At 38.7% G+C, this 21,080-nt stretch overlaps 1 protein-coding gene across 7 annotated transcripts in view; it reads right to left on the reverse strand.

The window, feature by feature from the left end:
* Positions 1-21,080, reverse strand: part of LOC122568285 (protein NDRG3) — a 107,857-nt gene that overhangs the window by 25,427 nt on the left and 61,350 nt on the right. For 3 of the 7 annotated variants that reach the window (XM_043727861.1, XM_043727860.1, XM_043727866.1), the window contains exons 1-2: positions 7,825-8,210; positions 2,385-2,803 (exon numbers count right to left, since the gene is read on the reverse strand). The exons of 1 other annotated variant lie outside the window; for it this stretch is intronic. In XM_043727861.1, the coding sequence (XP_043583796.1) occupies positions 2,385-2,599 (215 nt within the window). In that variant the 5' untranslated portion in view covers positions 2,600-2,803; positions 7,825-8,210. Of the gene's footprint in view, positions 1-2,384; positions 2,804-7,824; positions 8,211-21,080 lie in introns of those variants that run through there. 3 more of the 7 variants (XM_043727864.1, XM_043727863.1, XR_006317040.1) reach the window with 2 other exon arrangements.

A 21,080-nucleotide genomic window follows, 5' to 3' on the forward strand; every position in this document is an offset into this window, starting at 1 on the left:
GCCGATATTACAAATGGTATAGACTTATTAGTGGTCTGCACTGTAGACTATAACCTAGATTAGAATATTATCCCTATATGTATACATCTTATGAAACTCATATCGTTATGCATAATTCAAAAACATTCCAATCTGAAAGGGTCTTCTATCAAAATGAAATATTACCTTATATCGTCTAGATAAAATTATACAAATTCTTCGATAAGATATTAAATTCTTTCCTCGATGTCTTTTCAGAGGAAGAGAAATATTAAAGTTGCTTTCGCGTTGTGACATCGTTATCCTTAATTAAAATTCGGTGCATAGCAAACTTATCACCAATGTTGCGTTACGACATTCGCTCGGGTTAGCATAGATAAGGCGGCAAAGCAGCGAGCACAAACATAAGCGATAAACAGGAAAGCAGAGGAAGTCGAAAAATTAGACAATGAATATAATACACGCGGTACAAGTGCTAGGAAAGGAGTGACGTTCATGTCGCACGATGCGGCTTACCTCGTGGCCTGCTTTTGTACCCAGACCGATCAATAGTCGCACCACCAACTTCCGGTCCTAAAGTCCGTCCGTGCTTAAGGTTAAACCAGTCTTTGATTATTCTGATAACAGGGACACGCGTGTGCCTAATTCGATTCGTAGTTAGGCTGGAAGGAGCTCACATCGAGAAGCGATCGCAAGATCGAAATCGTTGGAGCCACATTGCCGTGGTCGCGCCATCGATTCTTAATTATTCTGAATTATGGAGCACTTGCAAATTTATTGCGTCGCCATCCAAGAAATTGTGATTGGAATTTGAAAAACGAGAACATCGCAGATGCAATTTCTCATTTTCAAATGGAACGATTAAATCGAGTGTTTCTTCCTAAACATTTTTCGTTTATCGAATGTTGGAAAAATCCGAGATCGTTCGTGTTGTCCCGTGGTTTATTCGGTACCAAGGAAACCGGGGAAAACTTTTGTGAATATATTATGTGAAATAGATCTAATTGAAATTTCATTAACATTCTAATAAAGTATGCATTGTCAAACTCGTCTTTTTTATCAACATAATCATAATAGTCGTGTTTCACTACAGTGATAATAAAATTTCGAAATACAATACACATAATATATTTATGAAAAATTCCTACGATATTGTTTAAACACAACACGTACTTCGAATACCGTTTTAAGCCACAGTACGAATTCAAGCTACAGAGTTCAACGTAGCAGGAGAAAGGTATTAACCCTGTTGCCGTCATCGAATTATTACGTCTCAATTTCACTCTTGTATCAATAAGGGAAAAAATTTCTACCGTTTTAAAACCAATTTTATAATAAAAGATTGAAACGAGAAATTGGACGTACCAATAACGTCTGTTTCTTAAATTAACAGGAAGTAGGTTAAAACAAGATTAAGAGTCGAAAATGATCTGCGTAAAATATAATCCCTACATTTATTCCAACAACGATACGATATTTGCAGACAGATTACGAACTTCTTTATAGGTTCTATTTCCGAAGTTCGTTATTGCAAGCAGTTAGTGAGTCAGACGTATTAGTAGCAATAAAATTTAATAATCGAAAAGCCACCAACCCCGTAATTTTCGTTACATTTCTTCGAAGTACACAAAGTACATTTCTGTAATTTTAGTGACGACCGATTTAAAAAAGCAGCAGGAAACTGTAACGATCGATTCCTCGACGTCCCAGTCCACCACCGTGGCCAATAGCAAAAGCACTCTAACCGTACCGCCGACATTTTCGACCTCGAACCGATCATTCACGACCTCCTTAGCTTTTGCCCAGGTTACCTCGTCATTGATCGAATTTGTCTTTCAATACGAAATCTCTCTTTGATACGAACAATGCTATCTCACTGAGAAATTATTCGATAAGCTCTAAGGAGGTTCTTCTCTTTAATATAGAAATAATTTCGATTCAATTAATAGTAATTTGAATGTCTATGAAGTCACTAACTTAAACCAACGTATTATATATTCTAAATAATGCAAAATTATTAACAATGTGTTAGGCATTCGATATCATACAAATAAATATATACAAGTATTATAAATTTTATAAGAAGATAAACAATAATAGCATTCCATAAATTACTAAAAGAATCGGATGCACTGTATAACGATTCAATATTTGATAACTCTGTATCTAGATCGTTACTTAAAAGTCAGCAAAACAGATCGTGCATCAAATCTGCTAGTAATCAGAATTACTTACAGAATTACTTCATCCGCGACTTGCGATGAGTAAATCTTGAGTAGAAAGGCCCGAGGTCGAGAAACAACGAAAAGACGAAGCGAAACAGCGTGTCCCGCGACCGTCACCCCTACCTGCCGACCGGTTTTTCCCCTGTATACGCAGACAATAACGTATATATAAGACATTACCTTGAGACGATCGAGACGCTCTCACGGCGGTCCACGATCAGCGGGTCCTTTTTCCTTAGCTCGACCTTGGGCGAGGCGAAACTGAAAGCCTTCTTGACACTCTCGAGGACGCTCTGCCCGGTGGTCTGTGTTTGGTCGACGATCGTTGTACTTTTGTACACGTCTTCGCCCAGGTCGCCTAACGACCTGTACGAAGCGCCAATACCTGCCGGCATGGCGACGTTTCCGCTCGCTGTTGCTCGCCCACGATGATAAAACCCAACCCCGACTCGGACGACCTATTCGGACGTCTTCGACAAGGATGATCCTGTCCACCGTTGCGGTGGATCTACCTCTGACTTCGATGTTGTTCGCCGACACGCGTCCCACGTTGTTCTCCTCTCCGATTGCTGGTTGCTGCTGTTGCCGCGTTGATGATGCTGATACGCGTGCCCGAAGCCGAGATACGCCAATATCGTGCGTCAACAAGGCAAACGAACGGGCAAAGGGGCAAATAAAGAAAACCCAAGATAAAGAGGTTCCATGTGAACGCGCTTGGACTATCGATCGAGGCATTGGCAAACGATTCTCTGATAGAACGGCCATCGACTTCGTTTCAGTCGCAGGTGGTACGACGCCACGAATACGGAGACGTAATCCACTGACTTCGATACTTTTACGAGTTAGGACGTCGTATTGCGTAACCGTGGCGGTAAATATTTTGATATTGGATCGCATTTGGTCACATTTTTTATTGGCTACAACGTTTCGTTGAAGCATAGTACATTTTTTGTCGCAAGTGTTAATGTTTTGTGGTTGAAACTTGGAAAATTTTTGATGGAATTTTGGTGTCATATAAACAAACTACGAATAAGTACGATAACAGATGAAAAGTATCATTTGTGGAGTGAGTTGTGAATAGTTCTATTTCATTTTTTTCTTCCTTGATTAGTACAAAAAAGAATATGTAACGTTTAAAGTTTAACCAATCTATTTATTTTCTTCTAATTTCATTTTATTTAAACGGACGTTTAACGAATTTCCGTTTAAGATATCCACGGGCAAATCGTGTCGAAATATAGAATTATTCCAGTGTTTTCAGTATTGTAGATAACTTATCTATGATATAAACGACACGTTAATGATTATTGCCATCGGAACGTTGAAATACTTTCACTTTAGCACAGAAGTTAAATTTAAAACTTTCAACTAATAGTCGTTACGTAATACATTATAATTAAATATTTCTTTCTGTTTCATTATATAATTAAGTATTTCTTTCTACCTATATATTTAGACGCAGATAGTTTACGTGACACGAACCATGTTAAGTAGATTTTAATATGAGCTTGACTTTAGCTTGAAATTGGGAATTTATAGTGCTTAGTCATAGAGAATGCTTCTAATTCGTACCTCGTTGGAACGCGTACTTGCGAGAGGAGAATTTTTCGGTTGAATTCCACAAAAATATGCTTACCAAGTCAAAGTACGGATTTATGCATATCAAGTATAGTGCATATATAATTAACTCGTGTAATTCTTTTGTTCTTGTTTTCAGCCTGTTTTTACTAACTTCGATACCTAATTTTCTTAATTACTACGTTTTCCTCGTTAATTCGTTTTCGCTCGGTAATTTCCCCTTAAAAAAAAAAAAAAAAAAAAAAATAAAAGAGAAAAAGAATGCAGCTACATCTGGTTTAAATTACTTATATTCGAAATCATTTGAAAGAATATTAGTGACAAATATTCGTAATACCGTTATTATTATTTTTCTTTTATATATAATCCAACTTCATGTAATATTTATATGAGGTTTTTGTTCGTAATTCGGCTCAAGTGAACTTTTCGCACGTACAGCTGTATCCACCGACGTTCTCATCTTAATGTATTCAAAATCGAGCAAAACCAAACGCGGTCGAAAGGTATGAATAACACTACAGTCGCTCATTAATGCTGTGCATCAAGGATCGTTGGAAGTTCGTGACGTCATTATATAGCAGAAAGGACAACTACACCTGTCGTTGCTGGGTTGAAATTGCCATTATGTTTTCGATGACTCAACACCAGCCACTGCTTATTCCAAACACCATAACTAAATGAAAGCAGGCAGACTGTTTCATAATTACTCGAACTGTTATGCACATATTCACACATGAACATACACCGATACAAAAATTTAATTGAAATTGCAGAATTTAATCGTTAGAATTTATTTCCATCGTTACATTTATCGTTCTTTCTCTCGTTCGTGTTTAATCACGTATGAACAAAATTTCATTGAAATTGTACAATTTATTTCTATCATTTTCTATCGTCGTTTCTATAATTGGTGTTTTCATAACGTAACGTCTTTAATGCGATAAATTAGAGGAACGACGAGACTGATGTTGTCTGCGTGCACCTGTCTATTCTTAATTGACGTTCCTTAATTGGTTTCTAGCTAAGAAAGGGACAGATGTTGCACTTTCAGAACTAATAGGACGTTTCCTGTGCACGCCCTTCCTCGATTCCAGATCTCGATGCACTTCTCGAGATTACGGGATCGCGTCTAAATCATCTAACGCGATATCTTCATCTTTTTCCGAACGTTTGACGTTTCCATTAATGTAGAAAGGCTCTTTAACTACGAGTAGAATCGTTTTGCCATTACCTCGGTACAAGTCTCCGCGGAACAAAACAAGAAAACAAGACAAGGAAGAAAGATAGGTGTCGGGAAACATGGCTCGGCATGCACAAAATTCAATGACTTAGTCGTTACACATCGAGACAATCATGCGTGGCCGCATGCCAATTGCAAGGTGCAACGCTTGTGCGCCTTTGTGAAAACACGCAGATGCTGAGAGAGAAGCGAAAACGGTGATCAGTGGCCGTGTCAATTCCAGACGGCTACGAAATTGCTCGACTGTGTGCGAAAACATTTTCAAAATTCGAATATTCATACGATTTACTGATTACACGCTTCGCCGATGACTTTGGACGTGTATTTGCATATGTATCCGAGAAAACAGCCACGTGCATGCAAAAGTTGTGAATAAATAAAAAGCCTGATCGAAGATTCGATGTTCAATCGATTTTTATATTTTTCTTACTATTTCGTTACGTAAGACCTCTTGCATAATAATTTAGTAACTAATATCAGTGAATCAACAAGAGATAAGTCGTAGGTTGTAAACTTCTATTTAGTCTTTTGCTAAGTAATTTTTACGATTATTCGTAATTAAACAAAAATTATTTCAAACAACTTATTGGTATTATTAATTTACAAGTTTTTAAATTTCACGTCGAATACTACAACCATGAATTTTAATTTGTACCTTGTCACCTGTCCTCCCGATTTAAAATATTCTATTTGACATTTTGAATCTGAAAAGACCGCGGTTATATAATTTTCTTTCTGCCATTTTTCTTTTCACACAATTTATAATATTTAATCGTAATTATCTATGAAGAATTTATGAATCTATGGAAAATTAAAAAATGCTAAATAGAACATTTTAATTAAAGTGGATAGTTCTCATTAACAAATTTCGTATGGTTATCTAAGAGAATTTATTAGTACAGATAATTTATAATTTTACAATTTTATATTGGATCGTACAATTGTATGCTTGTTTTATTACCAAACTTCTTCTACCATGTATGACGAAATTTGTCAATACTGTCAACTCACACTTGCCAAATTTTACTAATAATATTAGTTCAATTATACAAGAGGACCACGAATTCATTTCGTATCTCATTATTTGCGTTCGGACGAATTCGCATGATGTCGAAGCGACGATAACGATCGATAAATTATACCCGGGCTGGATGTCGCGAAGAAAATAACGCCCCGTAACGCAAGCGTTTAATCCGGTCGACGCGACCCGCTTCGCTAAAAAGAAATTTCTTTTCTACCATGTCCCGTTATTGACCGTAAAAACGAAAGCGTAAATCACTTTTTACGGGCACGACCCTCTTCGGAACACCAAGGGGTATTAACGTGGCGATTTGACGGTCTTCCTGTCAATTAAAACCTTCGCTCACCAAGAAATTTCTTTCTTCGACTACGAAGACCGTTATATTGTACGTTACGCTCGTGACCATCGAGTTCTCGTAACGTGATATAGAAAAAAAAAAAAAAAAAGAAAAATAAAGCGAAAATAAAGTCACGACGTTTCAGGGTAAGATTATAAATATACAGTTTAAACGCGCAATTGGTTTTTCATTTTATCGGAGCTCCTCGAAGTTCTATAAATTCTTTAACCCGATAAAAGTACGCGGCATATTACGATTAAAAAAGGGATCACTTGTCCCTTCGATAAACGTTGCTTGAGGTAAATACTTGATTTTAAATCCTGATGTAAATATATACGCATACGTACAAGCATAGCTTGAAGAATTTATATTTCGTGTTTGACGCGCGTATGGGAAAACAAATCGATAAGAAAGAAGATGGTAAAAAGCTCGATTCACGTATGTAGATTCACGAACGAAAATAAACCGATTTCCGTATTAAAGAATGACCCCTGTTTGTTCTACTGCCCGTTAATTTGATATTCGAGCGTAGCCGTGAAATCCCATTAAACTTTTATCACGAACAGGAAGACAGTCGTAAATATTACAAGCTATTGACGAAACGTTCGATTCCAACCTCTCCGATCGTTCTCTCGAGTCGTTCGATTAAAATTACTCCACAAGCATGTACGATGCGTCGTATAACTTATATAAGCTTCGTACGACCGTGGAAACTTAAACTATGGGGATCAGCTGCGGTCTACGACTGGTATATGCATCTACGTGTGCGTGTGTGTCCACGCACACGTAGGAATTTTTCAAAGACAGAAACCACGGCGATCATCGTTTTTCCCGAAAGGTAAAATTGCTGCAATAGTAGAAATGTATCGGTGCGCGTTTGAATCGTAGCACAGGAGGGTCGTGTATTGATTTTTCGCGTGGATAGCCGCGTGTATAACGTCTAACCTCGTTTCCCGTCGAGTAATCGCATACCCGGGCTACCAGTGTGACGTATCGAGCTCTCGATCGTATCGCTGACGCACTCGTGCGACAGTCAATGTTAAATCCCGTAGTGGCGGGAGCTGGTTTAAAAAACGTAGGGATGAGAATGGAGATTGGTCTCGCAAGGTGAAGCTCGACCTTCGTTAGAATGCCCTATGACTCATTTCGAGCAACGTCGCTGTCGGTTATACTTAGTCGCCACAATTCATTAAAACAGAAAGAGTCGTGTGAAAATGTGGCGAGGAAATGAACGCCCGAACGCGCGCACATACATACAGATACGGACACACGCACCTACACGCGTTCAAACATCAGTGATAGAGACGACAAAGGCAAATGCAATCGTCATCGATCGGAATATTATACGTCACGTTGGGGAATTTCTTTTTATTACCTGTTCGATTCTTGCAAACAAGTCTCGACTAGGAAATTGCGCGTGGTTGGTGCACGACCTGTGACTCACCTCGTCTTGCGCGGCTCTCGCTGCGGAATTCTGGTACCGAAAAAGAGTTGCAGCTTCTCTGCGACTTTCGAACAGGATAGTACGGAAACAGAGACGCGACAAACGGTTACGAAGCGTCAGGGATCTTTGTGTTCTTCTCTTCTTTCTGTTGCTCGATCCCTTCGCGACAGCTCTCACAGCTAACTCGTGATTTTGCCTTTTCCTTCCTTAACCGACGCGGTGCTCTGACGTAACTTTTGTCGTTGTTCTCTTCTTTTCCTTCGTTTGCCCTTTTCCGTTTCCGACGTGTGACGTGTGAAAACGCACCACGAGAGACAAGACTAACGAGAGACCGTACCGTGTTCTCAAAGGCACCGCACGATTACTATTGGCCCGAATACACGACTCAGACTACAGACTGGTCAATGGGAATGCGCGTCGCTTCGTGCGCGGTGTAGAGCGGATCGAACCGGTTACGGACGGTCTACCGACATCTGGCTGCAAGATGTAGGATCCCGATGCAAGAGGGAAAACATTTACCTGACTACCGGGCAACGTTAATCGACCTTGGATAACACCAACTTTTGTTTTATCCCGAAGGGTTTGCTCCGTCGGCTCTGTAGGAATCCATGCTATCTATCGCGCTGTTACTATGTATTTAGTTGCTTTATCAGAGTGGAGTCGTCGTTGCACGTGCTTAGATTTAACGATATATGTATACAGATAATTTTCGTTATCTTATATTATATCATCGTGTTTACTCCGTTTGGTTAACAAATTTCCTAATAATATTTTTATTTTGCAAGGAAAACAAATATTTTGTAAACGAGTCGGGTAACGTGTTGTAATAACGAAGTATGAACCCTGTGATCGAGAGCTGTAATTACCGTTACGAGATATTCGATGAAGAAATTTGTTACGCGTAGTGTTAAACACGAAGAGAAACCAGATCCATAATCGATCGTTTCTACAACAATTATCGCGAGTCTTAACAGGAACGATCCAGCTAGATCTAGTTCGCAACGACTCGAACGAAAAGCTTCGTGCACCGAAGAAAGACTTTGTTAGACACGGTAAACATCATACGATTTGCACGTTTAATTTATGTCTTATGACACGATATACGTACATTGTCGTAACATGCCGGTTTAAATTCGATATCTCGTAAATTGCTTTTAAACCTGTAGTATTTCACGCGCTCCAAAATTTAGTCAAACAATTCAAATATAATTTTTTAAGGCTTCAATCTCGTTCAGAATTGCGCCCATCGCCGTCGTCTTAGAAACGAATTAACGATCAAAGCAAAGCGAAGCGAATCGAACCAACTGACGGATGCTCTTTTGCAACCGGTATGCATGAGTAGCCTATACGTACGATTCAACGTAATTCCAAGTCGTATTACGTTGTCGAGCGTAAATCTGAAATTCAATTGCATTCTGGACCGTCACGTTCCACTTTCATCCGCGTCTCTTCCCCGTTGATCAGTTACCATTTACCTCGTTCTCGAGATTAGTCCGCAAGAATCCCGGATCGGTTCGAACACGTTTCTCTTCTCCCTTATCCATTTGTCCCACCCCCTTCCTCTTTTCCTTGTTCTTTCCTCGTTCGATCGATGTTGTTTCTCTCTTTCCCCTTCGTAATCGAGTCAAATATGAGAAGAATGGAACAACGAAACGGAAATGTTCTCGAGAGAAATTAAGGAGGACGGTCTGTTTTATGAAATTCACTTTGACGCGAACGATAGAGATTAAATTTACGCGGGACAGAGGGGATTCGGCGTTACGAAGGAATCGCTCTTCTGGATGGGGAGGGACGTTTTTGAATTGGTGGACGTGCGCGAAAACGCAAGACCAGATAAAATCAGGCAAGCTATCCAGCTCCATCTAGCCTAGCGTCTACGCCCTATTTGATGACGTCGAGGTAAACGAAAGTCTCTCGCTTTCGCGCTGGTATCACCCGAGTAATCAATTCCGGAGATTACCCGACCGAGCGTGCTTTTATTTATGTCCGGTTAAAAGCAGCGATCTGCCGTATCACACCGTACCGTAGTAATTCAAAAAGACGCGCGTTATATTCCTTAACGGTATATGGTGGCGGTGGGTTCGCGCCAAAGCGGAGGAATTTCCGTGAACGACAGCACCGTATAACAGCCGGTCGTTACGGATTCAACGATAGCCTTTCAACGCGATCACGTATTCATTTTCCAACACTCGTATTCCAACGATCGTAGTCGACGCCGTCGTCCATAGAAAAATCTTGGAACGCTCGATTAAAATCCTTTTCCACTTTCTCGATGAACGAGGTCAGATATTAGCGCCAAGTTTGTCATATCGCGTATCTACAAACAAGGGAGATGATCGAATCGAAAATTTTCCACAGCTGCTGAAACTTTCATCGTAAACATCGCTCTTAACGATATTTATCGTTAGATTAATATGCATTTCGCGTGAATTCACGTTGTTGCTTCCGTGCACGTCGTGCAAATTAGGATACAGAATCTGGAAACATGGTGAATAATTAAATAACGCGTAGTACCGTACGGATTATGAATTTATTTTGTCGATTAACATTATAAGATGGTTTAATAAGCATGTTTAGACATTCCTTTAATTATCACTGAATTTTCAATGCATTTTCTTTACGATTGGGAATATCGAATCGAAAGTAAGTTCTGAAGCTTCGAAAAGTTACTGTCCCTCTCCTCTGGGCATCTACTACGGTTTTAAGTGCATTTTCTTAGATTTTAAAATGTGAATCGAAATATATTGCTCGGGGCTAATTAAAAGATAGCGTAAGCTGTCTGAAAAGTCGCCAACCTAATTCCGAGCGAACGATTATGCGAGTCGCGATGATGGGACAACTTCAATTATATCTAAGATGACTTCATTTAAGGGATGAATAATAGCTAAGTATGGGGAAATGAAATCTTTAGATTGCATTTTAATGACAAAAGTTAACTATACAATTTGTCATTGAAATTGAATTACTCGGTGCTTTTGCTGCTCTAAAAAATTATTTGAATAAATGATTAATTCAAAGAGACAGAAATGCTGTTTAAATGCATTTATAAACGATCAAGTTCCCATTTACTGCTTCCTCGTTAAAATTTTAATTAAGTTTCGGTAGAGGCTAAAGGCGGAGAGAAATTGTCCTAATGTATAGAGCCATTGGTTTTTGTAATGGTGCAATTAGAAAACAAATAATTACGGACTATTCTCAATTGTAATTAAAATCTAGGAAATATGAGTATTCTCCCTCACATACATGCATTCCTATAATATTTAAATTATCGTCGTGTAACAAATATTTTAGTTTAATTTTCATGGAAAAGTCTTTCATTTATGTACCTATACCCGCCATTCTAAGAAATGTTTGCAAAAAATATTTTTTGTCTTTTTATTGCTGCAAATTCTTCAATGTGTGACTAACTCTTTTTTTTTAGCTTAATGAGAATCTTTTCTTAGTTGTTAATACTATTTTTTTTAGCGTTATTAATACTAATATTTTTGCAGATTCTTTACAAAGAGGACACAGTGTACTAAAATTTGTATGAGAACATTTTTTACCAACATAAATGCATTTATCGGTTAGATAAATATCTCAGGACGTATCTTCCATCACAGAAGTCAAATTGGCCGCGTTACATTATAACGCACGTTCATCAAACGAAAATACGAAAGAGAAACGAAGAGAACGGAAGTCGCGGTGTGAAATATCCGGTGTTAGACGTGACGTTTCTTCTTTACATCCGTTTACGAGTTTCTCTGATATCATACGCTGCACCTGACCCGCCACCCCTCTATACCATCCATCGTTATTCGCCTTTGGAATCTCCTTCTTCAAGCGCTATATATTTCCTCCAGTATATTCATCATAAAAATGTATATTTATGTATATTTTCACCAGTCTGCTCCGTGGAATACGTATTGTTGCGACGCGCCACTCCATGCCCCTTTGTACCCTCTCGATTACACCGGATTTGTAGAAAGTGGCATGCGAGAGCGTGTTCACTCGTACGTGGCAGTCTGTAATATGCGTGCAACGTCGGCTACATATTTTTTTCTTACGTTTCTTTCCATCTTACATCCACCCCTGTAGTCGACGTGCTTCTGGCGCCGGAAACTCTTCGCTGGAGGAGGCCAAGCTCTTGTATAAAAAGTTGTCAAGAAACGGTATTTAGTCTGTCAACCGTTGTGAAGAATCGCTGTGAACGTTGCAGAGGGCCAGGTTTAAAGCTACTTCACGTAGCTGTTTTTTTGCTTGGAAAACTTGAATACTGATCGATATTACTCGCTGATGTTCTTCTCCCTTTCTCTCTGTTCTATTCGTTTGATGTCTTTCTATTTGTCGCTTCTTCCCTCGCTGATCAACTTTTTGCGTATCGTCATAGAACTTAAGATCGATTTGTCGTTCATAAGCATTAAGATACTCGACGAAAACATAGGAAAGCTTGAAACGTCACTAGGAAATTATTATCAAACCCGTTAAGGATTATTACCGACATAAGAGTAGCGTTTAATAATGTGCAAGAAGAAATTCGGTTGCGAGCAAAGTTTGTAGTTTGCTATTAAATTATTGAATGGTCGGCTGTTAATCTCTCTGATGGATAAAAAACCGAATCGAGCTACGCCGTAGAACTTTTGAATGAATACGTATGCAACGTATTAAACGAGAATGAGCTTCGAACGAAGTTCGCGTCAGGGATAAGATTAATGTACATTTTTTAACTCGCCGGAAATTGGATAAGTTCGCGCAATGTTGCAAATATTATTCTTGACGGGAACGTTCCCCTGTTTCAAATGATCGGTACTTTGAAGCGATGTAACTCGTTATTGCAAACTCGTGAACTTCACTCGATTCTTGAAAAAGCTGTTCAGATTCAATCGCTTCTCTTGGAATAAAATCTCTAAGATGCTAAGATGTTTTCAGTGAGATATTACGTGACGTTTTATAGGTAGCAAGACAGCTGTTTTGCATAATATTCGATCAAGATCGGCCGCGTTTCTTCTTTTCTTATATTTCTTGATTTTACGATAGCGAAGGTATCTGGAAATCGTTAAACCAGGGTTCATGAATTAGTACACGTCCCTTGGGTATTTTTTACACGTTTGCCGATGATACTCGTGCCGGGTTGCATTGCAGAAATCTCACAGAGTAAAAGATATAGCAACGAGACACTGGGGTGTGCTTCGATCGAGTGTAAGGGAGGTTGGTTACCTCGTTCCATCATTGCTCACACTAGGAAAGCTTTCGATGCCGATTCTACTTTCACATCTGTATACCGACGCGTACAAAAGATAAGAAACAGGTGCGTTATTCTCATTTGTATCCTTACCGTATGATCGTATAAATATTTCATGCTAGAAATACGCGCGTGTACCGGAGCTTTCAAGACAGTAAGCGAAATTGTGTATTAATATTAAACTCCCACGAAACTCTGCAGTGATATGAATGCGCTGTCTTGTTCAATAATGCGGGTTATGGTGCACAAGTTTTTATAGAAACGTTGAAATTTCTGAATATCTATGTATTTCTTCTTAAACTTGATTGCGCGACATAGCTTGATGATAAGTATTAGACCATTTCATAAGGAATGCCACGTTTATCAAATATTCAGTTCAACCTACATAAAAATATGGTCATCAAAATTTAACAAAAAAAAAAAAAAAAAGAGATTTTGAGGTAAGAAGATCATAAATCAGAATATTCGTCATTCTGAATTAACTCAACTCGTCCTAACACAATGTTTTCTATCGATGCAGCTAACTAATTGTAAGATGTTTATCTTAACCGATATAAAACGTAATTCAAGGAAAACGCCCTGCATTTATTCGCTATATTACTATGATACATGGGTCGTAAAGATACAGAGAAATTAAGGTGAAATATTTCGTTGGAGCAGAGTGGCGTCGTACACGTTTCCGGCGCGGAGCACCGAAATGCAGACGCGATGGAACTCGCTCGGAAATTACGGCTGCTTTTAAAATGACGCGTATTCGCATAAATAATTCATCGGATAGAATTCGGAATCTACGAACGAGGAACCGCAGCTGCACAGTGGCGTAGACGCGGAGCCGCTCAGCTTCGCTCCGCGACGGCTCGCGGTGAGCCAGGCAAATCCTTCTGGCAAAGTTCGAAATTTGTACGCACAATTATGCAAATGCATCGGCATTCTCGGTAGAGTCGAATTACGCGCTCGCGTGCTCCCATCGTCCCGTTGCAAGAGTATACGTAAAACCGTACGGTAGCTATACGTGACAGTCTCTAGTTTCCTCAAACTAGAGAAGGCTCGATTTCGCGTAATCTTGACAAATCGAGCGGTCCTCGACAGGGAGCTCGGCTGAATAAATATTCCCGACGTCGGTACTTGCGCGGCAAAGCGCGCGCCCGTACTTCGAAATGAGCGAACGCTAAGACAAGCGCTTAAATATCCGATAAAGTCTCGAAGAGTTCGCGGGTCTTGGCGACAAGTTTGGAGAAACTGTGCGGCACCGGTGCATTAACATAAAAGGGATTCGACTTAATTAGAATCATTCTTCGATCGAGTTGCTCTCGCACCGATTCTTGCAAACCGAGGTTGCGTCGCGTGCGAGTGTTCGCGACTTTGCCACTCGTTCATTTTGCTATTCCGATAAAGACGACACTCGATTAAACGTTAATTGTTCCGAGATTTCCTTCTGGGATATTCAAATAATCGGAACGCTTTTAATGGTCGAAAATCGATATGTAAGTACAGTTCGAGTAAACCTGATAACTGTGTTTGTTGTATTAAATTAGGATTATTCAAAATTTTTGACTTTTTTTATTTTTGTGTTAGAGTTAAAACATCGAAGCGATTTCAGTATGTATATACATGTGTACTTACATATATTACTTTTCCTAAGAGTAGTTTATCACTTATGAAATAGTATTGTTATAAATAAAAATGTTTCCGTATATTCCTAACTCAATGGCCATTTACTGCAATAGGAATGTTACACGTGGAGTTGCCTCGTTAGAAACCGCTGCATCGCGAGATGATTACGGTTAACGCGTATAAAGAATAAATCGTTACCTTGCAACAACAACAGGTTAAGTTACTTTCACGAAACTCGTTCGCCTCTTGTAAATCGAATATTTTACATTCCACGATATATGTATTGGTTAACCAACTCTAACTTGGCGTATTTGCAGAAGCTTATTAACCATTACGCAACGTAAATATCGTGGTAACGGGAAATTGAACGCGGCCGATTACTTGATTTGGTTGTGTCGATAATCTGAACTGGAATCTATTTATCGAATCCGTTTACCATGAAATTCTCTGCATATAATAAAGACACAGCGGCGGCGTAGCTTTGGTGCTTTACTTGCGTTTACTTACGTAAACGCGAGCTTCCACGAGGGTACAGCTTTATCCCTGGACTCCTGGCCCCTGGCTGTAAATATTTAATGACGAAACCGATTGGGATTTGCCGATCAATGTAAACCTCCTTTTGGTCGACTAGTTTCTGAACAGCCATAGAGCAGTTTCTCCTCTTTCGGATCTTCCTCGAAAGAGAAGAGGATCGAAAATGATGCAGCCTAAAACTCTTTTCCTTATAATTTATTTTTGACCAAATGGAGAGAGCTTCGACTGTTGGGTCGTCACCGACGTCGATGCCTTTTTCGACGTTAACGGAAGACCGAGTTTATACGTAGCTAGAAAACCTAACCTATCTTCCTGGTCTCTTTTGATATGCCTGGTTGACTTCGATCGGTCCTGTCGTCGAATGTATTGGCGTTTTGATGAAAACGCCCTTCGAATTATTTGCCTTCGACTAACTTTTGCCCGTCGAGTAGCCTCCCGTATTATGGCCTTTACCTCTTTTGCCAAAAGAATTTATATACCTGGAGTACAGCTGCCGAAGTTTGTGCTTTCGATCTTATTGAAAATTGGCCAATTACTTTTTTAATATTCTTCGGGGTCATATAAGGCGTACGTAGGTATACATTACGCAATTTTTTCGATAACCTATTCACCTAAATTCACCTAAATTCACCTAAATTCATCTAAATTCACCTTATAGAGTGAAGGTTAGCCGTTGAAAATTCTGCTATTTCTAGATTTTACTTTATAACTTACTAAATTAAATTGCGAGGATTAAAAAAAGAGTTATTAAGGTAAAAGTTATTTTTTTAAATGGATCTATCACGCGATAAGAGATTTATCAATCGTTTAATTAGTGAAATCGAAAAATAACTGAATTTTCACAGGTAAAATATAAAATCGCCTTTGGATAATGATATAACAAGTACATACTTTTTTAGAATACTCTACAGTTATTACGTCAGCTTGATTTTAATTCTTTACAAATGCGTAACTCTTACAGACGCTACTATATTACACGTTTTTCAAGAACATCACACGATCCTAATCAATCGCAATATATAATGCGAATAAAGTCTCCTTTCGATTTTTCGTTTATCAATATATTTATCGTATATCGCTCCTTTGAGAACGAATGATAAATGTCATTCATTTTTTCCCCCGTTTTCGATTGATTAATTGCTCTTACTTGTCCTCGTTGACTGCATATTCGCAATGTAATCGGCAAAAGTGTCAAACTGTACCTGTAAGTGTCCTCGTATCTCGCAAAAATTTTAATAAATCGATTTATAGAAATTTCGTTGCCTTAGAAGACGGTTGTGTTAATTTAAGTACAAATTTAAATCTGTCGTTTTAAGCAGCACGCTGCAAGATTTGTTATGCAAGTGGTATTCTAATAAATCTTTCCTAATAAAGAAATATTGGCATCGATGTCAAGGGAACGGTAGCGCGTTTAAAAATTAATGCGTGAGAGCAAGGGCATTTGTTTATGTGCTTTCATGGAACGTTATCCGATCGGAATGGCCGAAACGAAGCGGAGAATACTACGCTTACTAAAGAAACAACGTATAGTAGATCACGTGCGCTGCGAGAATGTATTCGTGGCCAGTAGTTCCGAGTCGCAATTGCAGTCGTCACTTCCTCCCTTGCACCTGTACCTTATACTTTTGTAGACACAGGGTCCGAACGAATGGCACGCACGTGCATGCGTTTGCAAGTTCCAGGCAATGAGGTTTACAAGAAGCAGCAACGTGAACGTCTTCTAGAATGAAAGCCGACTACCAACAGATGCTACCCGGGTATTTTTTCCAACTACCCGGAATGCATTCAAATAGTTTTCCAGGAACGGGATCTTATTCCCGACTAGCTCGATTCAATTTTCCACGTCGAACGTTTGATTCTTTATGCTCTACCTACCTCCCCCAAACCAGATTATTATTATCAGACGTGTACATGTCGTACTCTGTCGTTTTAGAAAATTTTACAGCACGTGGTATTTTAGCTTGGTATAAAAAATAGAATACATGATTCAATATCGTTTCTGCCATTGAAACGCCAGTTAGGTGGATTGGTAATATAGGTTTATCTTGTTGGAAATTTCGTTGCTTGTTATTTTGGTTATGTCTTTCATTATTTTGTGGTTTTTTGGTAATTTTATAAATCGTCCAACGGTATTAACAATTTCGCGATCGGTAATTTCGTTTAAAAGATTTTGTACTTACGAATATATTTATGGGCGATTAATACATTATTCTCGTTTTATCGTTTTATGCTAATACATGTGGCCAAGTTTCTTATTCATGCTCTTCGTATTATTCTTAACCACGATATTTCTGATTAAAATTCTGTTTCTAATAAATTTGAATATGTATCTCGACGTGATTGCGCACACAAACATTTTGAATAGATTATCCTTGTTTTATTATTGTACGTAACATATATAATGAAATTTTGTATCGTAGTTTGTATCCATAAAGATACTTCTTATTACGCTTCTATTTCTAATAAATGTGAATAAGTCGATATATTTATGCAAATTGAAATTTTGTTAGCTGACAATATTCTTTGAAACACAACAGATTTATTAAAGTATCTCTAACGTTGAAAACCTCTGCTCTTCCAATATACATATATCTATTGCCGGTTTAATCTGAATTATGTACACAAAACAGAATATACACGCGTTCCCGAACAGAACCATGTTTGCACAAGTGTAGAAGCTAAAAAAGCGGCAAAAGAAAATACCAAATCATACAATATTTCGTGCGTAAATATTTTCCTTTTGAAATTCACATATTGACAAAATTCATATGCGAGTTTCCCGTGTTAAAAATTATTCACATTTTACGTAATTGCCTTTGAACGAAATCTCTCCTTCGTTTGCACGAAATTGTATTAACTCTCAACATTAAAGCGCTAGATTATTCGTGTCAAGTCGATACCTGGACTGTCTAGAATCGACGATAACCATCCTCGTGGGCTCTAAGACAAAAAGATTTCCTCGTTGCTTCACCCTGGCGCCCTGATACATCACAGCCTCGATTTCCGCGATGTTTTTCCAGCTTGATGAACCGGATGTCGTAGACATAGAGATACCATCGCCATCGTGCGTCTGGTAATCCTCTTTTGAACGCCATATCTTCGGTTTACCATTTACTGGCATATTTTTTATCATGTTACACGTTCTTGAAGCGCACTTGATTTAACAAAACAAAACTAAACTAAACTAAATTAAACAAGACACTATCACGACGAAACGCAAAACAAAAGAAGATCGGAACGTAGAATCGCACTTGCACTTTAATTTCCTGAATAACCTCACGGTAAATGCTCTGTTGGACGCGTTTCGTCCCGAATTACGTACAGTGCAGTCTCGACTGAGCTCGCCTTTCGTACGATTCTCTGCTAAATAACACAACGGTGGACCAACAAATGGCGCGATTACGTTATCGTTGGGAGGGTCCGGTAGACACAGGTTAATGATTTCGTTACGGCGAGGTGAGCGCAAATGAACGCATGCACGTACGTACGGCATTATTGGCGCGCTCTATCCACCTTAAAAACAGGTTTGAAAAGCCTGGCTGTGCCAGCAGGAGAGAGAAACACGCCGAGAAAACGCGCGTTATATAAGCTCTTGTATCGCGAGCTAGCCCCAACGACTCTTTAGAAAAGGAAATCCTTGGCTCGAGAAGACTTCCCTACGACTGAGCCACTCGCTGGTGAAAGAAAACCGCGAGGACGGTCTTGTCCAAGAGCATTTATCGCTGCCTGAGCAGAGACGACCACACTCTGTATAAGTAAAATAAGTTTCCGCGTTAGGATTTTTTACTCCGATGAAAATTAAAGCTCTAGTTTCAACTAGGAGCACCAGCTTGTGTTTGTTGGTCTATTAATCGGAGGAGTAAGGAATATTAAAATTGTTGCACGTGAAATGACTGGTTTCACAAACGTGTAAAATCGTTCAGGATTTAGTAATTAAATAAAGATTGTATAGGAGAAATATGATTTTCGTCTTTTATAGGAAAATAATTAAAGACCACAGTAGAGGAACAGGATAACATTTACATTTCCTACATTTTACTTTGTTCGTAATTTTAAAGATGCTGTTGCTTGTCAATATATTAATATAATCTGCGTTAAACGTTATATAGTATTGACTTCTACAAAATTGAATAATCGTATCGTTTGTATTAAGATATTCCTTCTTGATTTTTAAAGTGACACTAAAATAAGAAATCTTCTTCGATCCTCCATTGATCGAATTTCGAACGTGCATTCAACGAGGACGAGTAATCGATCGATCGATTGAAAATGCAAAGGAAATAAATGATATTTATCGTCAACTATCAAGGAATATATTTATTTCCTCGTTTCTACGTTGTCACTGTTACATTTCCCTGTCATAAACCAGAGACGTTTTGTCGAATTTTCGGAGTAAACGGTCCTTTTCCTTCCACGAATTTTATAGCAACGTTTCAATTTCCTCGCTTCTTCGTTTCCTTAACGTTATCAAGCTTTCCACGAATTTCGCGCCTTCTAATTCCCTTTTCGAGGATGAAAGGAATGCAGACACGTCGTACGAGCCAGAGATTCGTGCAAGTATGTAGAGATAACGGCATCAGACTTCTCTCTGGCGCGCATACACGCGTCGACGTCGGGAATTGCAAATTCTCGAATTGTACGAGGGATGGAAGGGGAGTGGGTAGGACTTTTGAAAGTATAACCAAACGCATAAAAGCAACCAATTGAAATGCTCTGTCTGTTCGCCGTTCTACGATCACCGTTGCTTCGAATGTACCCGTGGAAAGGAAGATACAACGTTAGCTCTTGAATTTGGGTTAGCATAAAGTACACGATAGACCGACGGAAAGGAAGGAAAAGTAGGCGCGAGTATATTTTGTTATCTTTGTGCCCGCTATACCGCGTCTTTCATCCCTTCGACTTACAGTGGCATCACAGTTCTTTACAGTTGAAATTTTTCAAACATTTGTTCTTTCTTTGTTTGCGATCCCGAACGATATCGACGATCCAGGATATCGACGAGTGTATTATTCTACGAATAAATTTTCTTATGCCTTCAGAGATCGAACGATACAATTATCGAAAGTTCGATATCGAGGAATGCGTCGTGTATTATAATTTTCGAATGTGACACGCGTTATACACAAGGAAACGTATTACGTATTAAATCGTGCAATAATATTTTCGATGTGTTTTATGACACAAAGCGATTAAAATAATTACGTTTAGCTAGTTGTTTGATAAAGATTAAGAATTTACATGAAATTTTTATTAAGACTCGCAGGTTAAATACAAGATATTAATTTTATTTAAACGTAAGGTAGGTTGTATCTGCCGAACAAAGCTTATTAGCGTGTTGTATTAACCACGCGTCACCAGAGTCAGTGTATCAGCGAAATAATACGTTTCCGATAAACGCGCCTCTGTATCTGTCGACGACAAGGTGAAGTTTGGTAACATTAATAGACAGCTATTGGCATCAATCAGTCGCTTTTCTTATTTTCCATGGAAACGCGTTTGGATACATCGCTTTAAAACTCGTATTATAGAATTATAGCGTAGAAGTAATATATAAAACCTTCGATAAAAGAAATACATTGCCTTAGAGAATCGTCGAACATTCTACATATTCAGATTCAAAATGGATTCTTTATAGTTCACAGTTTCAAACAAGACAATAATTATAAAAATTTTTAATAAGTTTCCAATTATCTTTCAGATTTATTTCATTTCCTATAAGTGTTTTAATACCTTTAGACAAGGTTTGCAACGTATTTGTTTCTTCGCCTGTATTTTACTTAGAAACAATCGAACAATTTACGTTCTCTATAAACGGCCAAGTTTTTGCATGTCTTTTTACGAAAACGTTTTACGATTTCAATTTAATGGCACCACCGGGGTTTTACGT

The sequence above is a fragment of the Bombus pyrosoma genome, linkage group LG6 (assembly GCF_014825855.1).
Source record: "Bombus pyrosoma isolate SC7728 linkage group LG6, ASM1482585v1, whole genome shotgun sequence".
In the NCBI taxonomy this organism is placed as follows: Eukaryota; Metazoa; Arthropoda; class Insecta; order Hymenoptera; family Apidae; genus Bombus; species Bombus pyrosoma.